The 19,713-nt window shown below is 33.9% G+C and overlaps 1 protein-coding gene across 4 annotated transcripts in view; it reads right to left on the bottom strand.

The window, feature by feature from the left end:
- Positions 1-642: 642 nt before the first annotated feature.
- Positions 643-19,713, bottom strand: part of tfec (transcription factor EC) — an 86,008-nt gene continuing 66,937 nt past the window's right edge. For 3 of the 4 annotated variants that reach the window (XM_056456038.1, XM_056456040.1, XM_056456041.1), the window contains 7 exons: positions 17,016-17,243; positions 16,604-16,705; positions 11,113-11,158; positions 9,423-9,479; positions 7,415-7,490; positions 6,496-6,643; positions 643-2,181 (listed from right to left, as the gene is read on the bottom strand). In XM_056456038.1, the coding sequence (XP_056312013.1) occupies positions 1,726-2,181; positions 6,496-6,643; positions 7,415-7,490; positions 9,423-9,479; positions 11,113-11,158; positions 16,604-16,705; positions 17,016-17,243 (1,113 nt within the window). In that variant the 3' untranslated portion in view covers positions 643-1,725. Of the gene's footprint in view, positions 2,182-6,495; positions 6,644-7,414; positions 7,491-9,422; positions 9,480-11,112; positions 11,159-16,603; positions 16,706-17,015; positions 17,244-17,969; positions 18,194-19,713 lie in introns of those variants that run through there. The other variant, XM_056456039.1, reaches the window with a different exon arrangement.

Genomic DNA, 19,713 nt, shown 5'->3' with positions numbered 1-19,713 from the left:
ACTTAATTGTAAATATAACACACTTAATTGTAAATATAACACAGTTAATTGTAAATATAACACACTTAATTGTAAATATGATAACACACTTAATTGTAAATATAACACACTTAATTGTAAATATAACACACTTAATTGTAAATATAACACACTTAATTGTAAATATAACACACTTAATTGTAAATATGATAACACACTTAATTGTAAATATAACACACTTAATTGTAAATATGATAACACACTTAATTGTAAATATAACACACTTAATTGTAAATATAACACACTTAATTGTAAATATGATAACACACTTAATTGTAAATATGATAACACACTTAATTGTAAATATAACACACTTAATTGTAAATATGATAACACACTTACCTGTAATTGTAAATAAGATAACACACTTACCTGTAATTGTAAATAAGATAACACACTTACCTGTAATTGTAAATAAGATAACACACTTACCTGTAATTGTAAATAAGATAACACACTTACCTGTAATTGTAAATATGATAACACACTTACCTGTAATTGTAAATAAGATAACACACTTATAACATAAAGTAAATTGACTGAAAGTTTAAGATAAGAATGAAATGAAAGACCAAATGTTCAGATTATCAAAAAAATGGGGTTTATTGTGTGTTTCCCACACCCCTAGAGTTATATATATATATATATATAAAAAGTAACAGAATAAGAAATGTTTTTTATAAGAATACAGAGATTAAAACATAAATACATGAACAGTTTGCTTGTGGAAAAATACATTATGTATGAAATATAAAGAGGTTAGGATTTTGTACTTTTGCTAAGCACGATGACATCTGCATCACTGGTAATAATTTAACAATTGTCCTGCTTTCAATAAAGGCACAACAGATCTGTCTCTCATCCAGTCACACAGCAAGGGCTGACAACTTTCATAAATATACAGCTGAAGTCAGAATTATTAACCCTCCTCTATATATTCCCCCAATTTCTGTTTAATGAAAATATATATATTTTCAACACATTTCTAAACAGAATAGTTTATTAACTCATTTCTAATAACTGATTTCTTTAATCTTTGCCATGATGACAGTAAATAATATTTGACTAGATATTTTCAAGACACTAGCGTTCATCTTAAAGTGACATTAACTAGGGTTATTAGGCAAGTCATTGTATAGCGATGGATTGTACTGTAGACCAGTGTTTCCCAACCCTGTTCCTGGAGGCACACCAACAGAACATATTTTGGATGTCTCCCTTATCTCACCCATTCACTTCAGGTTTTGGAGTCTCTTCTAATGATCTGGTGAGTTGATTCAGGTGTGTTGGATCAGGGAGACACTGCTGTAGACAATCATAAGCAAATATTGCTTAAGGGGGCTAATAATATTAACCTTAAAAAGATTTTTGAAAAAATTAAACGCTGCTTTTATTCTAGCTGAAATAAAACAAATAAGACTTTTTTTCAGAAGAAAAAATATTATAGGAAATACTTTGGAAAATTTCTTGCTGTTAAACATCACCTGGGAAAAAAAGAGTCATAATTTTGACTTCAACTGTACATTGGGGATGGAGTGATCATATAATACATAACCAGTGTTATTACTGCTGTACAGACGGTCAACAGGATCAATCAGTCAATCTCCCTTTTATTTGTTTGTGTTTTTTGCATGTGGTCTTTGTTATCCAATAGAAACGGGAGGTCAGTCTGACAGCGCCGTCCAGTCAGAGATCGTCTGCTTCCTCTGAGCTGAAGCTGCTCCTGCGGCTGCTTTCTTTAGAGGCGGCGGTGGGCGACCCGGCAGAGAGCAGCGGGTCTGTCCCGAACGGCGAGAGCGGGTCGTCCATCAGGATCTCGTCCAGCCGCTGGTGCTCCTCCTTCAGGGTGCTGCAGAAGAAGTCAGTGAAGTGGGAGAGCGGGTCAGAGTAGGTGTTGGAGCCGTCGGACTGCTCTCCAACTATGCTTGGTAAGGATGTCCGTTGGGTGTATTCTGGGCTGCTTACGCCCTCTTGTGTGTAAATGGGTGGCTGGGTGCTCTGTGGGGCCTGGGCGCTCTGAGAAGCCGCTGTGACTTGGGTTTGGTGCTGCTGTTGTTTTAGGAGGTGAGATGAGAGTTCCACTGTGCCCACTGATGCAGTCATACTGGGTAAACCATGAGCGTGAGCCTGGATTTCCAGCTCCTGTCAATAATATAGATGGGAAGAGTGGGTTAAAGAGGATCTGGACACTTTACTTCTGACACAAAAGACAAATACACTTCATTTGAATACCTACACATAGACATCAGTTAACTATACGATTAACTAACCATCCCAAGACTTTGAGGAGAGCACATACACACTTAATACACAAACACACTTTATTAAACATGTACACACATACATCACATAAATACTATAACACTGCAGCTTAACTATGTTGATATATAATAACTTTAACTGTTAAAAGCCTTTAGCTACTAGTTAATTAGTTAAAAATATTACTAATTAATAAAGTTATGTTGACTAATAACCTTTTGCTTGTAATGCTATTATTTGGTAAAGCTGCTTTGAAACAATAATTATTGGGAAAAGCACTATACTATCAAACTTGAATTGAAAAGGTAATAGATTATGTTAATTAATACTAATTTGGGTCTCTTTATCCATACTAGGGCCTTATAGAACCACGTTTTTGTACCATAAAAATATTAAAAAGTAAGCATATTGCATTCGATTCCAATAACTGGTCTAGACTTTTGACATTGAATATTGGTCATTCATAATGTTAATTTATTCACCATCAAGTGTTTCAAGGGGTTTGTGAGTCTCTTTTCACTGTTGAACACAAAAATAGATATTTTGAAGAATGTTTGAAAACCGGCTTCCATAGTATGAACAAAAAGACCATTATAGCTGATTTGTTTTAAACATTCTTCAAAATATCTTCTTTTGTGTTTAACAGAAAAAAATCCCATACAGTACATGTTTAGAACAAGTTGGGATTTTCTCTCCCTCTCGTAATATTCTTTAGGTAAAATTAAATAACATTATCAGAATATTAGACTTTATGACATTAATGGTCTCAAACTCATTTCCTGGAGGGCCGCAGCTTTGCACAGTTTAGCTCCAACATCTTAATAGTCTCTAGTAGCCTTGACCAACTTGATTAGCTGGATCAGCTGGGTTTGATTTGGCTTGGAGCAAAACGTTTCATAGCTGCAGCCCTCCAGGAATCCACTTTGAGACCTATGCCTTAAGCTGTTACCACTGTAAATATAATTAATGTGGTTAATATTTTTGTCATATTTATTAACACTTGGAAAATGTATTTGGCTAAAACTGCATCTCATTATAATTAAGCTACAACATTAAATCAGATATTATACAGACATGTATTTTGGTTAAATACCTTTTGTTCTCAATCTACCACCACTACAATGAATTTTGGTTAAAAAAAATATTAAATAAAAAATATTAAATAAGTCTTAAATTGGTTGACATTGCATGTAACATTTACAAATATAAAAAGCAATATTAAATAAATGCTTTTCATATTTTATATATTTTAATATATGATGTTTTGTTATTAAGCTGCCAAACAAAGCAGATTTCTGGCAAAAATTAATAATTAAATAAATAATTAAAAATAAAATCGAAAATAAAATCGACATGTTTAAAACCTAAAATTGTCTTTATTTTTTTATTTTAATTTTAAAAATTTTAAATTTTTATATATATTTTTATTATTTATAAATATCTGAGCTTTTGGCCTTCTACCATTACAAAACACTTACAGTAATGTATATTATATTTATTGAAATTTTTTGATAATAAATTGTTGTTTTTTTTGTATATTAAAATCCTTAAATTATAATGACATGCATGTTTTGACTTATGCTGGTGCTTGTTGACAAAATAATCTGTCTAATCTTGTTGACAAAATGAACACCTATTACCAGCCTATTTCTCTTGCAAGCACTAACAGCTTTAGATTCATATTCTTCATTTCCCAATGCCACCACACATTAACTGAGTGTCTAAATGAGCTATTGCTCTGTCTCTACATGTGGATATCTTCAGCTGAGGCATTATTAGCATTAGCTTTTGGATAGTGAGCCTGGAGGTAATTACTATGAGAGCTAATTGTGATGTCATCGCATGTGTGAAGAAGACTCGCGCCCGCTCTGTGAATATGTCAATACTGTGCTAAATGTAATGCATAAATTCAGACGAGGAGCCTGGCTCTTCAAAGTTATTAGCCCTCATAATGTAATTCCAGGACCATTGGGCTCCTGACGAAGCTGTCGCTGCTATTTGCTAATCAGGTAATTACCTCAGTTCACCACAGTTCAGATCGGAGCCAAAAGAGTGCTTATAAACATCAGTAGGAGTCGCTCAGCTGTCAGTGAATTTGCCTTTGTTTTAAAGCTGAATTGCTTAATAGGATTCTTCTGCTTAAGAGGATATTTTGAAGCATGTTGGAAGCCAGTAGCCATTGACTTCCATAGTATTTTTTTTTACTACTATGGATGTCAGTGGTTACAGGTTTCAAACATTCCTCAAAATATCTTCTTTTGTGGTCATTAGGAAAAAAAACAAACATACAATGGTTTGGAAACACTTGAAAGGTGGCTCAGTGGTTAGCGCTGTCGCCTCACAGCAAGAAGGTCTCTGGTTCGAGTCCCAGCTGGGCCAGTTGGCATTTCTGTGTGGAGTTTGCATGTTCTCCCCGTGTTGGTGTGGGTTTCCTCCCACAGTCCAAAGACATGCGCTATACTCTAAGTGAATTGGGTACTCTAAATTGTCCATAGTGTATGAGTGCGTATGTGAATAAGCGTGTATGGGTGTTTCCCAGTACTGGGTTGCGGCTGGAAGGGGAATTAGCTGCGTAAAACGTGCTGGAATAGTTGGCAGTTCATCCACTGTGATGACCTCTGCAATAGAGACTAAGCCGAAGACAAATGAATGAATGAAACACTTGAGTGAATGGTGTGTATATTTTCATTTCTGGATGTGAAAATAAACACTGTATTTTTACATATTTTTGATTTTACAGAAGCAACAATTAAACATTTCATTCATGTTTTTTTTTAGGTAAAATAGGCTTTTTCACCATTAAATCACACTATTTTGTGATGAGTCTTTTTGTCTTTCATGATTGATGAGGTTAAACCATTCATTTTTCCATTTAGTGTCTTGTTAATCAATTATTTTATTAATTATCTTTTTGTTTTTTTTAAGGAAATTATAAAATTCATAATTTTCTTTATTCAGGGTTTCTGCAGGTTTCAATAGTCAAATCTAAGACTTTTTAAGACCATTTTAAGAACATTAGGAATGAAATTTTAGACTTCTCAAGGGTTAAAGACTAAGGATTTTTTCGAATGGCCTGGTATTATCATGAGGAATCTTCTAATTGTTTTTTTGTTTTATTTTTTTCTCTGATTAGGAAACTTAATTCGGGGAATTTGCTGTAAAAATGTCTAACAGCTGTTGGGAATTGTATCCCTTTGCAAAAATAAATAAATAAATAAATAAAAATAAAAAGTTTATTGAGATATATTGTTGGTCATTCGGGGGATGTCAGACCAATTGAGTAGCTTTATTTGGACAAAGCAAAAATGAAGACCTGTTTCAAATGATTTAAGACCTACAACACAATATTTCAGTGAAATTAAAACTTTTTAAGGCCTAAAATTTACTTTTTACAATTTAAAACATTTTAAAAACCTGCAGACACCCTGTTATTGTCCTTTTTTGACTTATTTACTTAAATCTGTTTAATTAGTTTATATAATCAAGGCTAATTTAATGCACGTTGAACGTTAATTTAACTCTGTTTGAATGTTAAATATTAATCTAATGCAATTTTCATTTGAATTCTGACAGCAATGTTGTCAATCTTTAAATTCATGAATTGTATTTTATTTGATGTTTATCTTTATTTGAAGTTTATCATCAAATCAAGGTTGATTTAAATAGTTCTCCCAAATTCGGTCATCATTTACCCTTCACTTGTTTAACACCTATTTGACTGACTTTCTTCTGCTGTACACAAAAGAAGATATTTTGAAGAAAGCTGAAAACCGCTAACCATTGACTTGCATAGTATTTTTATTCCTACTATGAAAGTCAATGGTTACAGGTTTTCAGCTTTCTTCAAAATATCCTCTTTATTGTTCAACATAAAAAAGAAACTCATAAAGATTTGAAACCAGTTCAGTATGAATAGATAGTGATTAAATTATCCTTTTATTGCTATCAATCCAGTAAACTGTACGTCATCTTACAGTTTATAAGATATCTCAGTAAAAAAAGTAGCCTTAAAGTACTTTTTCCACTTTTTAAAAGCTACGTTGACCCTAACTCTTCTTTTGTTCAGCATTATCTCCTTCAGTTTTGTCACATCTCTCTTTTGCCTTTGGTCTTTGACTCCTACAACCCTGGTTTTCTGCCATGTATCTCTCTCTTTCTCTCATGACAGTTTTCCTCTTGTTCTCTCAGTCTCTTTACCTGGATTCGTAGCAGGAGTCTTCTGTTGGCCTGCTCCAGTTTCTTCTGTCGGCTCTCCAGATCACGAGCGTGTTGCTGCTCTTTCTGCAGCCACTTAATGTATTCCACCGAGGCCTTGAGGATCGTCCCTTTGTTCCAGCGCATATCACTGCCAGAAAAAACGTAAAAGATAACCTTTCTCAACAGCGCCTTCGCATCAGCAGAACTTTCATACACAGAGAAAAGCCTCACAAGGGTCTCCTTTTTTTTTTTCTCTCTCTCCTCTGTGATTTACATGGCCAATTATTCATTCTCGGACATTACCTTGCCTTTGAATGGGAATTTTAATGGAATAGTTAAGTACGTCTGCAAGAAAGACCATTCTCCGGCCTCTTGTATGGTAAAATTAATCCCCGAGCAAAAATAGGTGTCGGGGAAAAAAAAAATGGAGTTCGGAAGGTGAAGTAAAGTGCAGTCATTCCCGATACCATTACTTTTTAAAAGGAGGAAAGTGTCGTGAAATTGTCTCTTTCTTTGGAATAAGATGTTGGCCCGATCGCGGCTAATAATCTCCTTTATCTTGTGTTAATGGCGAGGTGACAGCACTCGCCTTCCATTTAAATTCGATAAAAAGTTCAATTAAGCCGGGGCGATGGACTCCCTGTCTGCGCTGTACTTCATCTCCAGGTTCAGCTGTGCTTAAACTTTAGTTCAAATGGTCTATACTTTGCCTTGAACCTCATTTCCATCATTCAAATGGTGGTCTGTTCGCTCTGTAGGTATTTTCTTGAGAAATGAGCTCAGTGCTGTCATTTTCTCTCTACTTCAGTGTCATTTTGCCCTGTCTATCTGTGTGTCATTGCAGCTTTTTTTCTTCTTCCAGACTTTTAGAGTTGAGTTCAGACTGTTAATGCATGAATCTTGTCAGATTTCAACTTACGGGTCATTGGATTTGGGTATCAGTGTTCCCAGCTCCTTGATCCTGTAGTTGATGTTGTATCGCCGTCGTCTTTCAACTGGCAATTTTGAGAACAAAGTCAGTTGTACACCACAAATTCAGTACTGATACAGTAGTAAATATTAATTATAGTGTTCATTATTAAATTATGAATGGCTTATTATTAAATGTAATTAAATTAAATGACCTAATGAAAAAAAACAATATGCATTTTGAAATTGACCTCATTACTCCAAAATTCTTACAGAATATATCCTCTAACCTTGTGTGTGGTTTGTATTGGTTGATCGCAAAGCAACCATGCATAATTTGAGCCCCAAAATACAATACAATAGGAGTTTGTTTTGCAACATTAAGAAAAGTATTAATCCTCTACTTAAGTTGAAGCATTTTTGTAACAATTTAAAGGACCTCTAAAAATCATGATATTTGTTTTTTTTTTAAATGTAACTTTTTTAAAAACGACATACGTTTGGTAAGCGAATAGAACTCTAAGATCCTTAAAATACACTGTATTTTAAAATTAGTTTTAACTGATAACCCTTTCAACCCAAAATGTCATGTCGTTCCTATCCTGAAACCAATCTTGTGTTGTTAGTCATTATTTTTGTTTCATTGGCGTACATAAGTATTTTTGTAGCTTGATAATATTCCAGTTGAACCACTGAAGGCACCTGGTCTGATTTTTATGGAAGCACACAATGGCAATGCATTTTTGTATTTCAATTTTTATTCTCCATGACATTTGTGCAAAAATTGGTGCAAAATAAAAATGCAATTGTATAATTTACATTTTCCATTTTCAAACACACTTTAAAAATGTAAATTACATACAAAGTGTAATGCTTTAACAGTTGCAAAATTAAACTGAAAATGTAATACCCAAATTTGACTGATGTGTGTAACATACAAGCAGAAATGCATTGCCATTTTACAACATTGCTGTTTTGCATATTATTTATATATATATATATATATATATATATATGTATACACAGTTGAATTCAGCATTATTAGCCCCCCCTGTTTATTTTTTTCCCCAATTTCTGTTTAACAGAGAGCAGATTTTTTCTAATTTTCTAATAAGATTTCATTTCTAATAACTGATTTATTTTATCTTTGTCATGATGACAGTAAATAATATTTGACTAGATATTTTTCAAGACACTTCTTCACAGCTTAAAGTGACATTTAAAGGCTTAACTAGGTTAATTAGGTTAGCTAGGCAGGTTAGAGTAATTAGGCAAGTTATTGAATAATGATGGTTCTGTAGACTATCGGGGATAAAATATAGCTTAAAGGGGCTAATAAATTATCTTAAAATGTTTTTTTTTTTTTTAAACTGCTTTTATTCTTGCCGAAATAAAACAAATAAGACTTTATCAAGAAGAAAAATATTATCAGACATACTGTGAAAATTTCCTTGCTCTGTTAAACATCATTTGGGAAATATTTATAAAAGAAAAAAAAATTCAAAGGTGGGCTAATAATTCTGACTATGGCAGCTTTAAGATTCCTCTCATATGGAGGAATGCATTGCTCCATTATCCAAATTAATATTAAATCAACTTTATTTAATATTTTTTATTGGATTCAAGTCAGGAGATTGGGTTGACCATTCTACAGAAAAAAAATATTATCAGACATACTGTGAAAATTGGTGAAATATTAAAAAAATTCAATGGGGGGTTTAATAATTCTGATTTCATTTATATATATATATATATATATATATATATATATATATATATATATATATATATATATATATATATATAAGCATATATACATAATTATTTTTCATGGACTTTGAACATATTGGGATCATCGTTGTCTGTGTAGAGAGCTCTCAGATTTCATCTTAAATTTGACAACATGAAGGTGATTACTTATTAAAGGAATTAAAATTTTCGAATAAAATAACCCTTTATCTTATTTTTGGGGCCTGAATTTAGTGGATAAACATGTGTAAAGCGTACAGACCACTTACTCAGATTATGGTTGTCTTTTTTCTGTCTTTCTTTGGCCAGGACCCTGGTGTCATGTTCTGCAAGAAAGAAAAGATGCTGCAGTTATCCAAAGTAAGGTGAACAACACCATTGACCATTTATAGTGTCATTAGTTCTAGCAGCTTCCTTCCTAACACTCAATCACGTGCATCAGCACAAACCCCTCTTTTAGTGTGTGAATAAGCTGTTATCATTCATCCGACTCGTCCACGACACCAGACCTCTTGTAAAGCTGTCTTCTTTTAATCCTCCCTGACCTTCCGATTAGCCAATCTGCTGAACGCCTCTGCATTCATATTCCCATTCGCATTCTTACAAATTATATAATTGTGGAGCAGTGATTGGATTTCTCAATTCATTTCTGCTGATTCAATAAGGTCAATTAAGCCGCGCGTAACCAAACAAGAGTGCCGTGCAGCGCGCGTATGTGGAAAAAGACAGTAATGCACTTATTTTCCCTGCCGGAGTGAAGAGTTCTCCAGGCATCCTTTCTATTTCCTGAATCAATTAGCTTTACTTGATGCGTGACATTCATAAGAAAAAAAAATAAAGTAGGCGCTCACAAAGGAGTCATTGTGCATGCTAAGAATACATGCTACCATATTCCACTTATTGAAGCATTGATAATGAAGAATGAGAGGCACACAATGCTGAGACTCTTAAAATAAGACAGCTGGATGATAACATGAAACATACAGCGTTGTGTTTGGCTTTCACAGACGAGTCTTTTGAAATAACACATGTGTGATGTGTCTGTCTGGGTTTGCTTTGCTTGATCTATTTACAGTATGCCCTCCAATTCTTTTCTTCCCCTCGAACTTCAAAACTGAAAGACTATATTGTGTTGAATATAGCTGTTGAATAGGACTTGTGTATAAATACTATACAAGACATTATATTTATGCAAATTATTTGTGTATATTTATACTTTTTAAATCAAAATGACATTATTTTTATATAATAATAATAATAATAATAAAATATATATACAACTGCAATTTTAAAACAGCTAATTTTCTGTTGCTCGTGTGGTACAAGTAACCAAAAATACAATAAAATGAATAAAATTGTGTGTATATTGTATACCCTAATAAAAAAAAAAATATTTTAATATAATATAATATAATATAATATAATATAATATAATATAATATAATATAATATAATATAATATAATATAATGTGTATTTTTGTTTGGAAGGAGTGGATACAACATATACTTTACTATTTAAAATGATGTATACTGTGATAAATGTACACAAAACAATAAATTAAAATTATATTATTGCTATTCATCATAGTATATTTTGATAAAATAGAATGAGAATATGAACAAATATGAAACAAACAATAATGTAAATAAATGCAATTTAGATGCTGCAATTTTGAGCCAACCAGTTCATTCATAATTCAAGTAGTGTATACAGTCAATATTTTTATGTGTATTTATTTACTTGTTTACTTTTAGAGCGGTTTTAGAAACTCAATCTATGTACTGTACCACATTAGCAACAGATAGTTAGTTTAGAAACTTCACATTACTTGTCATTAACTTGTAAACTGTTGTTCTTCTGAAAAGCCTTTGCTAAAGCACAGGTCCTGCTGGGACTTCCGTTTTAACTCTAACTAAGAGCAATGAGGGTGTCAGTCCCACGTGAGGGGCAGTCATACCTTGTTCAGTGCCATACACCTCCAGCATGCTGCTGTTCAGGGACACCTACACAGGGCAGACACACAGAGTAAGTCCACATTCACACAACACACTTATTCTGCAAACAACTGATCATTTACCAAGTCTATTTTGCACAGTCTGTAGTTATTGTCTATGCAAAGTGGGTGATTTTCAACAGGATTTATTTAAGTAGGACTTATATTCAACAGGATTTATAGTCAAAACCTAGAGCAATATTAAATATTATTAGCCATTTTAACTCGTACTCACTGCATGTGTTAAAACGGCTAATAATATTTAATATTGCTCTAGGTTTTGACTATAAATCCCATAGTTCTGACTCCCTTGTGACATAGCTGAAGAAAAGAATATTAACATAATAGTTTTAATAACTCATTTCTACAAACTTTTTTGTCTGTAATATTTCGATAATTGTTTTACAAGACACTAGTATTTGGCTTAAGGTGCAATTTAAAGGCTCAACTAGGTTAATTATTTTAACTAGGTTAATTAGGTAAGTTATTGGATAACATTAGTTTGTTCTGTAGCCAATTGAAAAACATATTTCTTAAGGGGGCTAATAATATTGACCAAAGCAGTTAATTTTTTTATTATTATTCCAGCCAAACTAAAATAAATATGTATAAATATTACATGGAATAATTTCCTTGCTCGGTTAAACATATCTTGGGAAATATTTGAAAAATAAATCAATAAAATACTACTAATAAAATAAAATTAATAATATAATACACTTTAATTTTGTTTTCGATCGTGTAACTGTGAAATAGTATTTTCTTTCTACATAAGCAGAATAAAGCTATTTTAAATATGTGTAGAATGCTGTCAATGATAAGCATTATTATATGTACACATTTCTTTTTAAATTAAAGATTTGAGTATGTTTTACACGAAAACATTTAATCCAGAAAGCTACCTAAAGTTTGTAATTGTCAAATCAACAATTTCAACCCAGTTTCTTGTATAAATTCATAGTATTTAAGTTTTTCATATGTAAAGAAAATCAGCAAACCAGCCCAGCACATCAGAAGACAAAAAGAGGGCGCTGTGGAGCAACTAAATGGTTTCTTAATTTCTTTCACTATGAGCTTAAATTACTGATTAATTTTTAGCCACAATTCAGTCAGCAACACAATCCCATTTTCCAGTATCACAAAAGCCAAATGTATAAAATAGTCTTCAGCAAATGCGGTGCACTGGATTAAAGAAGAGGTCAGAAACAGCGATTCGGCAGGCATTATAGTATTTCCTCCGCTCATACGTGCTCTCCATTATCCCAGTGTGAGAAAAAGCGCTTATCAACATGAAAGATTGCCACGGGCCCTTGACTGCTGCCGTCGTAATCACTTCAATCCATTCCCATCATGTTAGCAGATATGTTGACACGGGGAAGCGGCTTGATGCATCGCACTGTATGACTAATTAGAACGAATTGATCCGTTTAAGCATGGTATCATTTCTGAACAAGTCCACTGGGAGACAAGATATTAGCTCAATCTGATAAGCTCCACTGCTTATTCAAATACTGCGTCTGCTTCATCTGCCATAGTTGTTTCGATCATGCTCTTTATTGTTTATGAGTATGGCATAAGTCTCTACTGAATTCAAGTGTGGCTGTAATCATTACTTAACAGTTGTTGCTAAAAGGGATACAGCTGTGGCTGGAAGTTCATTCATTCATTCATTCAGTTTTCTTCGGGTTAGTCCCTTTATTCATCAGGGGTCGTGTGGCCAGAAATTAACAGGAATTATTTATATTACTTATTAAATTACCCATTAACTGTATTTTATTAACGTCTAACCCTACCCCAACCCTCACAGTAATGTAAACAGTAATTATACAGAGTAGTAGTCATATTATTTATTAAATTACCCATTAACTGTATTTTATTAACGTCTAACCCAACCCCAACCCTAAACCCTACCATCACAGTAATGTAAAAACAGTAATTATACAGAGTATTATTAATATTATTTATTAAATTACCCATTAATTGTATTTTATTAACGTCTAACCCTACCCCAACCCTCACAGTAATGTAAAAATATGAATTATTGTTGTACAGTGTCACAAAAATGGTGCTACATTGATGTGAGTATCTGCAGCTGTATCCTAGACTTTACCATGCATGACTGTGACCAACTATTTTATCTATTAGACTATTTTAGACTATTATAACTATTTTAGACTATTTTGTCTCTCACACAATGCAGGAATGAACACTGTTTTTGAAGCATCTTTCAATTTGGAGATTTATGGGTATCACAAAGTGCTTTTAATTCAGTCTAATCAAAATAAAACATCCAAAATGACAAGTTTAAGTGTTTCAATCAAATTATGTTTCAAAATAAAAATAAATCTCGACTTCCGCATCATATATACACTTATATAAGCACAAAACACGTTTTATTCATGTCCTTATTGTGAAGATAATTAGAGTGATATGTTCATGCATAATATGCTTACATATATACATTTTATTCTACAAAATTATATCTATTTTTTTATTTTGTGCAGTGTTTTCTGTAATATATGATGAAGTGATAAAAAAATATTCACAAAATCCCCTCTGTTAAAAATGAGTACTATAAAAGAAACAATAATTTTGAACCTGACTTTAGCTTTACATTCAAGCTTTAGATTTTTGTACTAGAAAAATGTGTGAATTAGTGCATATTGAATTAAGTAATGTATTATTTATATATTTAAAGATAACATTTAAGAACATGTATAATACAAAATAATCATTTATAATGTAATCACAATTATTTACCATTTATTTAATTGCATTACTGGTATTAATGCAGGTATTATTAATGCAATTGTAATTATTATTATTATTTGCAATTTATAATGTAATCATTCAACTGTGAAAGTTTGCTGATCAGTATATTTTTTTATTTACCTTTTTTTTTTACCTTATTCACCTGCAGTCTCTTACCTTGAGGCTCTAACTAAATGGCAGTTTCTCAGCAGATTGTGATTTTTGCATGTAGTAGAGTTCTAGCTGGCTTCCCTTGTGTTTTAGAGAAGCGATCAGTCATTAACACAGCCAGGCTCTTCTCTTCTGAGACATACCTCTCTGCATGCCGACATCATTAACAGGCTAATCTGTATTGTTCTACTGTTTAAAGCCTGAGATTTAAGTCTGTTCCCCTTTTTTTTTCCTCCACTACAGAGACTGTGAACTTTGACTCTCAACTGGACTCAGTCTGACCTCACGCAAAGACAAACCTCTTTTCACTGAGCATACCAAAGATCAGCATGTGTTTGTGTTGTTAATGCGTTTGATTCATTTTTTAAAATGACAAATGCAGCTTGTGCTTTTGTATTCAGGTGTTTTAGTCATCGAATTAAGTGTGGATTTTCTTCACAGGAGGAAATTGTTGATTTTGTTTTTTTTATTGTATGTTAAGGGGTAGTTCACCCACAAATGTTAATTTACTCACTATTTATTCTCCCTCAAGAGGTTAAAAAACCTTTTTGAGTTTCTTTCTTCCGTCAAACACAAAAGAAGATATTTTAAAGAAAGATCCTTATTTGTTTTTTGTTTTTTTTACTATAGAAGTCAATGGTTTTCAGCATTAGTCATAACACCTTATTTAATGTTTGCCAAAAGAAAAACTCATAAAAATTTGGAACCAGTTAAATTTACATTATTGGGTGAACTATCCCTTTAAGGTCTGGTTATGATGCATTAAATATATATTCATAATTAGTATTTTTACTATATAGATAGATAGATAGATAGATAGATAGATAGATAGATAGATAGATAGATAGATAGATAGATAGATAGATAGATAGATAGATAGATAGATAGATAGATAGATAGATAGATAGATAGATAGATAGATAGAAAGACAGACAGACAGTTAGGTAGGTAGGTAGACAGACAGACAGACAGACAGACAGACAGACAGACAGACAGACAGACAGATTGATAGGCAGACAGACAGACTATCTAGATAGATAGATAGACAGACAGCCAGACTATCTAGATAGATAGATAGATAGATAGACAGACAGACAGACAGACAGGCAGAAGGATAGGCAGACTATCTATCTAGACAGACAGATAGACAGACAGACAGACAGACAGACAGACCGATAGACAGACAGACAGACTATCTAGATAGATAGACAGACATACAGACGGATAGGCAGATAGATAGGCAGACAAACAGACTATCTAGATAGATTAGATAGATGGATGGATGGATGGATGGATGGATGGATGGATGGATGAACGGACGGACGGACAGACAGACAGACAGACAGGTAGGTAGGTAGACAGACAGACAGACAGGCAGACGGATAGGCAGACAGACTATCTATTTATCTTTCTAGACAGATAGATAGATAGATAGATAGATAGATAGATAGATAGATAGATAGATAGATAGATAGATAGATAGATAGATAGATAGATAGATAGATAGATAGATAGATAGATAGATAGATAGATAGATAGATAGATAGATAGATAGATAGAAAGACAGACAGACAGTTAGGTAGGTAGACAGACAGACAGACAGACAGACAGACAGACAGACAGACAGACAGACAGACAGACAGACAGATGGATAGGCAGACAGACAGACTATCTAGATAGATAGATAGACAGACAGCCAGACTATCTAGATAGATAGATAGATAGACAGACAGACAGACAGGCAGAAGGATAGGCAGACTATCTATCTAGACAGACAGACAGACAGACAGACAGACAGACCGATAGACAGACAGACAGACTATCTAGATAGATAGACAGACATACAGACGGATAGGCAGATAGATAGGCAGACAAACAGACTATCTAGATAGATTAGATAGATGGATGGATGGATGGATGGATGGATGGATGGATGGATGGATGGATGGATGGATGGATGGATGGATGGATGGATGGATGGATGAACGGACGGACGGACAGACAGACAGACAGACAGACAGGTAGGTAGGTAGACAGACAGACAGACAGGCAGACGGATAGGCAGACAGACTATCTATTCATCTATCTAGATAGATAGATGGATGGATGGATAGATAGATAGATAGATAGATAGATAGATAGATAGATAGATAGATAGATAGATAGATAGATAGATAGATAGATAGATAGATAGATAGATAGATAGATAGATAGATAGATAGATAGATAGATAGATAGATAGATAGATAGATAGATAGATAGATAGATAGATAGATAGATAGATAGGTATTTACCATTTGTACTTGAATATTACTATATAAATTATAATTTACAGTTTTATATTTGAGGAAAAGGTAATTTTTTGTTTTATTATGTAATACTCAGAATTATCCTGTATTCTCTCGACTCAGCAACAAGTATAAAGTATATCTTAAGTGTAATACCCCAGTATTGTGCACAGGTTGTTATTAAGGACAGGGCACATACAACAACAGGTCAACACACTGAAGAGATGAACTTGGCTTATACTTACATTATTTTGCATTATGATGCCTGGCTCCATGCAATCTAAACTCCCATCCTTAAACCCGTTTTCAAGGCCAATAAGATCGTCAATAACTTCATCCATTGGAAACTAAAAAAAACAGTGATAATAGCTCACTCTTTGCCCTTCATCAACATTGGAGATGTTAGTTTGCTCGTTCGGGGTTTCATTTTCACTCTCATCAATCATTGTGTCAAAAGTGAGTGAGAGTCGTGTGAATAAACAAGAGCGCTAATCCAATAACAGACGATTCATCTATTCAGAAAGATGATTGTCAGGATGAAGCACCTCTTATCAGAGAAACTGACCCATCCTTTCATTGTGGACAAGATCAAATCTGAATATTGATTAGAACAAACACAGAGAGAGAGAGAGATATCAGATCGTAGGGTTTACAAACCTCGCTGTCGTGATTGTTGGCTAGTGCTAGCAGGGTGACCGGGCTCCCTGGCGTGCTGCTGTCGCTCACCGGTGGCATGTGTCCATTACGCATGACGGGCACCGTGCCCAGCGCCTGTCCTGGGTGAGGATGGGCTTGGCTAGCAAGTTTGCTGCCCAAAGCGAGGTACTGTTTGACCTGCTGCGTCTGGTTGAGGTGGTACTTGGAGTTCTCCAGATGACTTTGAACCTTCAATGAAATTTGGAGGGGGGAACCTATTAGTGGTTTATAAAGATGTCCTGACTTTTTATATTGCATTTTTCCCAATCAAACCCATTTTAGTTTATTCATTACAAAAAAAAACATTAAAAAGTATTCATATTTTATATTTAAATAATTATTAGTAAAAAATAATGTCAAGCAAACAGTGTTTTTCTCAGTTACATGTTTAAAAAGATTCCCTAAAGTGACTTAACCAGCATAATCAAATATTCGCCAATAAACAAACCAATAGGCCAAACAAGACCCAAAATTAAAATCAATGAATTTCTTCACTCTCACATTGTAATGAAATATAAAGGGGCAGTTCACGCAAAAATGAAAATTCTGCATCATTTACTAACCCTTGACTTGTTCCAAGCCAGTTTAAGGTTTAATTTTTGTTCTGTTTGACGCTAAATAAAGCAGTATTCATAGTATTTGTATGGAACATTAGGAAATAAGACATTAATACATTCTTCAAAATATCTTCTTTAGTGTTCAACTAAACAAAAACACTTAAACTGGTTTGGAACAAGGGAAGGTTCCATTTAATGGAACGCAAGATAAGATATCTAGTCATTATATGGTTTCATTATATAAGGAAAAGCAGATCCGCAGAAGGTTTGAAACGATAATGACAACACATTAAAAAAAACCAAAACGTCCTTAATTCTTGTGCAAAACCAGTCAAAGCAGAACGTAGCAAGTCCTTACGTTGGCAACACGAGCGCCGTCTCTCATCTTGTAGAAACTACAGTCGGTTAAATGTGGCATTCTCAATCCCAGTAGGTCCACTAAAGTAGGATCCCAGGAAAGCGAGCGACTGTTGTCCCCGTCTGGTCTTTATAAGCGAAGCAGGAGGATCTCGCTGACCTAATTAGTACTAACACCAGGCCCTTTTCCCTCAAGTGGAGAGATTACTGATCTGACAGGTTTGATCACCGCTGGGCCGAGGTCTTTCGTCTATATTGCTAATTCATTGGCACCGCCCTGTTGTGTTTGCATGAAGCGACCAATCCTAGACTTCCCTCTTCTGCCACTTCTGCTTCAGGGGGTGCAAGACAAATACTGCTTGTTCAGTGTGGTTTCCAAATGACCCAGAGGCTCATCTCTTAGGCACATTTCACTACAACATTGTCTTGTAGCTGTTTTCGAAAACTAACTGTCGTGGACCCGGCTGCTTCTCTAATTTTAGTCTGTAATATATGGTCAAGCTAAATTTAGGAGGAAAGCATTCATTCGGGGTGACCCGTAGTAGTCATTATTATGTTGTATGGGTTCACAAAAGCACAACTGTTGAGTTTGTTTTATGAGGGTCAAAGTGTTTTCAGCAACAAAAAAAAAAGAAGAAAAAAATGAACTTCTTTTGACCGCTGACTAAAAATACTTTAAATGTTTAATTTGATAAAAGCGGCTATTGGAGATAACAAAAGAGATGTTTATTCCATTGGAGATCTTAAATGGAAAATATTATCCCATCTGCACTGAAATAGTTATTTAAGGCCTTGGAGGATGAATCCAAAGCCCAAATCGGATCTTCTATGCCCCTTTGACTGCGTATTCAACAGTTCAGTGGAGGTCTGTCTCTGTTTATCAGCCATCGCAAAGCTCTTTTCATTGCACACACTGGATTTGGCTTCAAAAAAAAAAAAGAAAAAAGAGAGAGTAACTTCTCTCTTATCCCAGGCAAAGGTGAAAGAAGCCATTGTGTGTCTGAGAGCTCATCCCTGCATTGGGGAAGGGAAGGGTTATTGGGCTATGTGTGTTAAAGGGCCGCGTCCTTGACTTACATCTCTCTTTTTCTATTGTGAACGCAGGATATACGACTGTTAACCAATTACAGCTTGTAATGCGATTGAAGTTGAAGTGATTTTGTTCACAAAATGCAGTGCAGACAATGGAGGCCTTGTGCGTGAAGATGTATTAGATGCCATATTTAAAACAACATCAGACATTCAATTTAATAAACGTTCAGGGTGCGGATTATGAGATGCTCACTGATACAGTTATAAGGCTAGAGTTTTCAGCACCCTCTAGAGAAGATGAGATTTGCACGCAAAATGTGTTTATAAACTTGAGAATATTGCTGGAATTGTGTTGCATGGACATGGGGTGTAACAAATTTGCATGCGTTAGTAAAGTTAAGCTAATAAAATTCAAAGTGTGGGTTAAAGAATGTTAATAGAAAAGGCATTGGAGGCCATATTGAAGATTAAAATCCAGTTTCAGTTTTCAGTGTTATACTAAGGAATTCTTGAGTTGCATGAAAATACAGACACATATGTATGGAGAATTCTTCTGGTTGCAGCTAAAAAGGCTATTACACATAAATGGCTTCTGTCAACACTTACCTTGTCTTTAAAATAAAAACAAAACAGAAAGGGGCTACTTTTTTAATTCATGTTTATTTCTATAGCGCTTTTACTATGTAGATTGTGTCAAAGCAGCTTAACATAGA

This window comes from Danio aesculapii, chromosome 4, assembly GCF_903798145.1.
Source record: "Danio aesculapii chromosome 4, fDanAes4.1, whole genome shotgun sequence".
Taxonomy (NCBI): Eukaryota; Metazoa; Chordata; class Actinopteri; order Cypriniformes; family Danionidae; genus Danio; species Danio aesculapii.
This window is presented reverse-complemented; position numbering and strand designations above follow the sequence as displayed.